At 44.8% G+C, this 7,500-nt stretch overlaps 1 protein-coding gene across 1 annotated transcript in view; it reads left to right on the forward strand.

Moving 5' to 3' along the window:
• Positions 1-7,500, forward strand: part of LOC135509781 (reelin) — a 73,319-nt gene that overhangs the window by 51,755 nt on the left and 14,064 nt on the right. The window contains 1 exon segment of the mRNA XM_064930680.1: positions 23-160. Within this exon segment, the coding sequence (XP_064786752.1) occupies positions 23-160 (138 nt within the window).

A 7,500-nucleotide genomic window follows, 5' to 3' on the forward strand; every position in this document is an offset into this window, starting at 1 on the left:
TGGTTCTCTCCGATATGTTCAGGTCCAGTGCGACTCGGTTCCGTTGGATCCAGAACTACTATGGCGAGCAGGATGAATGGGCTCTGGACGATATCTACATTGGACAGCAGTGCCCTCAGATGTGCCACGGACACGGATGGTGTGACCACGGACACTGCAGGTCAGAACTGTGGACTTACACTACATATAGAACACAGGGAACATCTCTCTCTCTGACAGGGAACATCTCTCTCTCTAACAGGGAATATCTCTCTCTCTCTCTAACAGGGAACATCTCTCTCTCTCTCTAACAGGGAATCTCTCTCTCTCTAACAGGGAACATCTCTCTCTCTGACAGGGAACATCTCTCTCTCTAACAGGGAATATCTCTCTCTCTCTCTAACAGGGAATCTCTCTCTCTCTCTCTAACAGGGAACATCTCTCTCTCTCTCTCTCTAACAGGGAATCTCTCTCTCTAACAGGGAACAACTCTCTCTCTCTAACAGGGAATATCTCTCTCTCTCTCTAACAGGGAACATCTTTCTCTCTCTAACAGGGAACATCTCTCTCTCTCTCTAACAGGGAACATCTCTCTCTCTAACAGGGAACATCTCTCTCTCTCTCTAACAGGGTATCTCTCTCTCTCTAACAGGGAACATCTCTCTCTCTCTCTAACAGGGAATATCTCTCTCTCTCTAACAGGGAACATCTCTCTCTCTCTAACAGGGAACATCTCTCTCTCTAACAGGGAACATCTCTCTCTCTAACAGGGAACATCTCTCTCTCTCTAACAGGGAACATCTCTCTCTCTCTAACAGGGAACATCTCTCTCTCTCTAACAGGGAACATCTCTCTCTCTCTAATAGGGAACATCTCTCTCTCTCTAACAGGGAACATCTCTCTCTCTAACAGGGAACATCTCTCTCTCTAACAGGGAATATATCTCTCTCTCTCTCTCTCTCTCTCTAACAGGGAATCTCTCTCTCTCTCTAACAGGGAACATCTCTCTCTCTCTAACAGGGAATATCTCTCTCTCTCTAACAGGGAACATCTCTCTCTCTCTAACAGGGAACATCTCTCTCTCTCTCTCTCTAACAGGGAATATCTCTCTCTCTCTAACAGGGAACATCTCTCTCTCTCTAACAGGGAACATCTCTCTCTCTCTAACAGGGAACAACTCTCTCTCTCTAACAGGGAACATCTCTCTCTCAATTCAATTCAATTCAATTCAAGGGGCTTTATTGGCATGGGAAACATGTGTTAACATTGCCAAAGCAAGTAAGGTATATAATATATAAAGTGAAATAAACAATAAAAATTAACAGTAGACATCACACATACAGAAGTTTCAAAACAATAAAGACATTACAAATGTCATATTATATATATATATACAGTGTTTTTACAATGTGCAAATGGTAAAGGACACAAGATAAAATAAATAAGCATAGATATGTGTTGTATTTACAATGGTGCGTGTTCTTCACTGGTTGCCCTTTTCTCGTGGCAACAGGTCACAAATCTTGCTGCTCTGATGGCACACTGTGGAATTTCACCCAGTAGATATGGGAGTTTTTCAAAATTGGATTTGTTTTCAAATTCTTTGTGGATCTGTGTAATCTGAGGGAAATATGTCTCTCTAATATGGTCATACATTGGGCAGGAGGTTAGGAAGTGCAGCTCAGTTTCCACCTCATTTTGTGGGCAGTGAGCACATAGCCTGTCTTCTCTTGAGAGCCATGTCTGCCTACGTCGACCTTTCTCAATAGCAAGGCTATGCTCGCTGAGTCTGTACATAGTCAAAGCTTTCCTTAATTTTGGGTCAGTCACAGTGGTCAGGTATTCTGCCGCTGTGTACTCTCTGTGTAGGGCCAAATAGCATTCTAGTTTGCTCTGTTTTTTTGTTAATTCTTTCCAGTGTGTCAAGTAATTATCTTTTTGTTTTCTCATGATTTGGTTGGGTCTAATTGTGCTGCTGTCATGGGGCTCTGTAGGGTGTGTTTGTGAACAGAGCCCCAGGACCAGCTTGCTTAGGGACTCTTCTCCAGGTTCATCTCTCTGTAGGTGATGGCTTTGTTGTGGAAGGTTTGGGAATCGCTTCCTTTTAGGTGGTTATAGAATTTAACTGCTCTTTTCTGGATTTTGATAATTAGTGGGTATCGGCCTAATTCTGCTCTGCATGCATTATTTGGTGTTCTACGTTGTACACTGAGGATATTTTTGCAGAATTCTGCGTGCAGAGTCTCAATTTGGTGTTTGTCCCATTTTGTGAAGTCTTGGTTGGTGAGCGGACCCCAGACCTCACAACCATAAAGGGCAATGGGCTCTATGACTGATTCAAGTATTTTTAGCCAAATCCTAATTGGTATGTTGAAATTTATGTTCCTTTTGATGGCATAGAATGCCCTTCTTGCCTTGTCTCTCAGATCGTTCACAGCTTTGTGGAAGTTACCTGTGGCGCTGATGTTTAGGCCAAGGTATGTATAGTTTTTTGTGTGCTCTAGGGCAACAGTGGAATTTGTATTTGTGGTCCTGGTGACTGGACCTTTTTTGGAACACCATTATTTTGGTCTTACTGAGATTTACTGTCAGGGCCCAGGTCTGACAGAATCTGTGCATAAGATCTAGGTGCTGCTGTAGGCCCTCCTTGGTTGGTGACAGAAGCACCAGATCATCAGCAAACAGCAGACATTTGACTTCAGATTCTAGTAGGGTGAGGCCGGGTGCTGCAGACTTTTCTAGTGCCCGCGCCAGTTCGTTGATATATATGTTGAAGAGGGTGGGGCTTAAGCTGCATCCCTGTCTAACCCCACGACCCTGTGTGAAGAAATGTGTGTGTTTTTTGCCAATTTTAACCGCACACTTGTTGTTTGTGTACATGGATTTTATGATGTCGTATGTTTTACCCCCAACACCACTTTCCATCAGTTTGTATAGCAGACCCTCATGCCAAATTGAGTCGAAGGCTTTTTTGAAATCAACAAAGCATGAGAAGACTTTGCCTTTGTTTTGGTTTGTTTGGTTGTCAATTAGGTGTGCAGGGTGAATACATGGTCTGTTGTACGGTAATTTGGTAAAAAGCCAATTTGACATTTGCTCAGTACATTGTTTTCATTGAGGAAGTGTACGAGTCTGCTGTTAATGATAATGCAGAGGATTTTCCCAAGGTTACTGTTGACGCATATTCCACGGTAGTTATTGGGGTCAAATTTGTCTCCATTTTTGTGGATTGGGGTGATCAGTCCTTGGTTCCAAATATTGGGGAAGATGCCAGAGCTAAGGATGATGTTAAAGAGTTTTAGTATAGCCAATTGGAATTTGTTGTCTGTATATTTGATCATTTCATTGAGGATACCATCAACACCACAGGCCTTTTTGGTTTGGAGGGTTTTTATTTTGTCCTGTAACTCATTCAATGTTATTGGAGAATCCAGTGGGTTCTGGTAGTCTTTAATAGTTGATTCTAAGATCTGTATTTGATCATGTATATGTTTTTGCTCTTTATTCTTTGTTATAGAGCCAAAAAGATTGGAGAAGTGGTTTACCCATACATCTCCATTTTGGATAGATAATTCTTCGTGTTGTTGTTTGTTTAGTGTTTTCCAATTTTCCCAGAAGTGGTTAGAGTCTATGGATTCTTCAATTACATTGAGCTGATTTCTGACATGCTGTTCCTTCTTTTTCCGTAGTGTATTTCTGTATTGTTTTAGTGATTCACCATAGTGAAGGCGTAGACTCAGGTTTTCCGGGTCTCTATGTTTTTGGTTGGACAGGTTTCTCAATTTCTTTCTTAGAATTTTGCATTCTTCATCAAACCATTTGTCATTGTTGTTAGTTTTCTTCGGTTTTCTATTTGAGATTTTTAGATTTGATAGGGAAGCTGAGAGGTCAAATATACTGTTAAGATTTTCTACTGCCAAGTTTACACCTTCACTATTACAGTGGAACGTTTTACCCAGGAAATTGTCTAAAAGGGATTGAATTTGTTGTTGCCTAATTGTTTTTTGGTAGGTTTCCAAACTGCATTCCTTCCATCTATAGCATTTCTTAATGTTACTCAGTTCCTTTGGCTTTGATGCCTCATGATTGAGTATTGCTCTGTTTAGGTAGACTGTGATTTTGCTGTGGTCTGATAGGGGTGTCAGTGGGCTGACTGTGAACGCTCTGAGAGACTCTGGGTTGAGGTCAGTGATAAAGTAGTCTACAGTACTACTGCCAAGAGATGAGCTATAGGTGTACCTACCATAGGAGTCCCCTCGAAGCCTACCATTGACTATGTACATACCCAGCGTGCGACAGAGCTGCAGGAGTTGTGACCCGTTTTTGTTGGTTATGTTGTCATAGTTGTGCCTAGGGGGCATACGGGGGAGGGGATGCTGTCACCTCCAGGCAGGTGTTTGTCCCCCTGTGTGCTGAGGGTGTCAGGTTCTTGTCCGGTTCTGGCATTTAGGTCACCACAGACTAGTACATGTCCCTGGGCCTGGAAATGGTTGATTTCCCCCTCCAGGATGGAGAAGCTGTCTTCATTAAAATATGGGGATTCTAGTGGGGGGATATAGGTAGCACACAGGAGGACATTTTCTCTGTTAGGATAATTTCCTTTTGAATTTCTAGCCAAATGTAGAATGTTCCTGTTTTGATTAATTTAATGGAGTGAGTTAGGTCTGCTCTATACCAAATTAGCATACCCCCTGAGTCCCTTCCCTGTTTCACACCTGGTAGTTTGGTGGATGGGACTACCAGCTCTCTGTAACCTAGAGGGCATCCAGTGGGTCTGTCTCCTCTATACCAGGTTTCTTGCAGGATGACAATGTCTGTATTACCGATTTCTTTGGTGAAGTCCGGGATTCTGCTCTTCAGGCCAAAGGCAGATGACCTCAGGCCTTGGATATTCCAGGATGAAATAGTAAAGGCTTTTGTTCCATAAAGTGTCCAATGTTGTTGGTCGTGGTTTGGCCTCAGGCCAGTAAGTGTGAGCAGAGCCTGCTGAGCATCTGGTACATGCCATTGGCTTGGGCGAGTGTGAGAGTGGGGGTTGGGACTGTTTGCCCGCTCACTACCTGGGCGTATGTGTGGCTTCCATGTTGAGGCCCTCTTTGCGGGGGTGGGGTGCATGGGGTGGGCAGGAGTGGCATAGGTCTGATCTGAGGGGGCCTAAATGGGGTGTGGGCATGATTGACGTGGGGGGTGTTGTTTGGTTGGGGTAGGGGTGTGGATGTGTCTGGGTGTGCGGTGGTCTGGATGTAATTCCTCTTGGCGTGGGTCCTCTATGTGTAGGTCCAGGGGGGTCCTGCAGGTCTGGGAGGGTGTCTCGCTGGTCTGGGTGGGGTGTCTATTGATCTGTTGCTCCTGTGTGAAGTGTTGGGGATACGTTTGAGAGCGATGTCCTTTAGAGTTCGGGCAAAGATGGGCACTGCTGCCTTGTAGAGGTGGACCTGGTCATAGAGGCTGTTCAAGTCCAGGGTGGAGTGGTGGGCCAGGAAAAAGTTTGGTTTTGAGGCACAGTCACGGGAAATACTTGCGTTTACCCGCTGTATTGTGGCAGGGTGGAAGTCTTTTCGTGGTAGCAGGGTGGAGATAACCACTTGTGCGTTGGGGAAAGTAGAAGAAGCCTTTTCAATCACTCCCTTCAGTGCTGTGGCCACTCTTTCCTGCTGGGCCCTCAGGTCGTTTGTGCCTGTGTGTATTATTATGTGGCTGGGTGAGCCTAGTTTGGCCTCAGACAGAAGGTCTATGGCGTTCTGGGTGTTTGGACACCAGAGTTTAGACACACTGTGTTTGGGAAAAAGTTTTTTTTTCTTCTATATATTTCCCATTTGAGTCCATAAGTAGTACAATCTGTGTCTTGTGTTTGTCCTCAGTGGGTGTGGGGGTTGTCAGAAGGGCTATCAGGGTGGCTGACAGGGGGTGCTCAGGGGGTGAGAGCCGCTGGGCTTGGGGTTCTTCATTTGTCTGTTCTGCTGTGATGTCGAGATTTTTGTTGGGTGCTGAGGTGGGCTGTTCTGCTGGCTTCTCTGTGGGGGTGGCCACCTCTCTAGTGGGTTGTTCTCTGTCACACGCCGTCCCCTCAACCTCTCCTCCATCCCCCTCAACCTCTCCTCCATCCCCCTCACCTTCTCCTCCATCCCCCTCAACCTCTCCTCCACCAGCAGTCTGATACTCTCCTCTAGTTGCCTGTTCTGCTCCTCTTTCTCCTGTTGTATTTGTCTCACCACTGTCCAAAGTGCAGATATGTCTCTGTCCACCTCCAGCTCTCCTGGTCTGGTTAAGGGGCTGTTGTTTTGCTGGGCTGTTGTCTGGGTCTGTGCTGACTGAAGTGTGATCACCTGCTGTTCCAGCTCCACCTGCCTTATCTCCAGCTGGGTGAATTTGTCTTTCATTTCAATGAGGGAGTGGTAATCTGTGCTGGGAGGTTGACTCTCCGCTGGGGGTTGCTCGTCTGTGGGGTTACATAGTGAAGAGGTCTGGTCTGACCCACTCGGTGTGGGGGTATCTTTATCAAGGGAGAGCTTCTCCTGCTGGGCTAATTCTTTGATTAGGTGAAAGTCCAGCTGAAACTGTTTGGGGTTACTCTGTACCATCACTGTTCCGGACTTATAGATATTAATATTGCTTGACTCAGAGTCCTCGTTATCAAGTATTCTGAGTTTCCACCCCTCGTTAACCCCCCCTCTCTTAACAAAGGGGTAGTGTGCTAATATAGCACTGTGCCATGCCAGGGGATGGTTTGTGTGGAAGATAAGGTTGCTGATGTTCCCATTTTTGTAATAGTCAGCAAAAAGTGTCTCTTGATTTTCCATAAGGAGCTTCATCTTGTAATCTTTTCTTGACTTATCATTCTTTACATGCAAAGGGTACTGTATTTTAATTACCTCTGAACAGCGGGAGGGAGCCTCTAAGGCCTCTCCATTTGGTTGGGGTAGACTGTGTGACTCTCCTGCCATTGTTGGGCTGATGGGCTTTGACACCTCTCACTTGACACGTCAGTGCTAGTTGAAGCTGTATCAAGCTTGGCAGAATTATGTTAGAATTCAGTCCTTATAAAGTAATGTTGTGTATTTTTCTTCTTGGCTTTTGGCTTTTAAATATATAGTTTCAGACTAAGCATTACTCACTCAGTTCCAGGTTGGATGGGGTTTTCAGGTTTTTGTTGTTTTCCAGAGAATTTGCTGTATAGAGAAATAAATCTTGGTAGTTGTGAACCTTCCAGGTGATTCCGTAATTCCGTCCAAAATCAGGTTGTAGGTTTTAAGTTTTGATTTGAAGTGGGGGTTATGTTGTAGAGGGTAGAATCCAGTATGTGTTCCTGACAAAAAATCCAAGTTTATCTAACTCCAAATCTATCTTTTTTAAAGAAAATGCTGAAAAATGCAGGAGCTCATCTGATCGTGACCTCTCTCTCTCTCTCTCTCTCTCTCTCTCTCTCTCTGTCTCTCTCTCACTCTCTCTGTCTCTCTCTCTGTCTCTTTCTGTCTCTCTCTCTACCTTCTCTCTCTCTCTCTCTCTTTCTCTCCCTCTCTT

The sequence above is a fragment of the Oncorhynchus masou genome, chromosome 22 (genome assembly GCF_036934945.1).
Source record: "Oncorhynchus masou masou isolate Uvic2021 chromosome 22, UVic_Omas_1.1, whole genome shotgun sequence".
Classification (NCBI taxonomy): domain Eukaryota; kingdom Metazoa; phylum Chordata; class Actinopteri; order Salmoniformes; family Salmonidae; genus Oncorhynchus; species Oncorhynchus masou.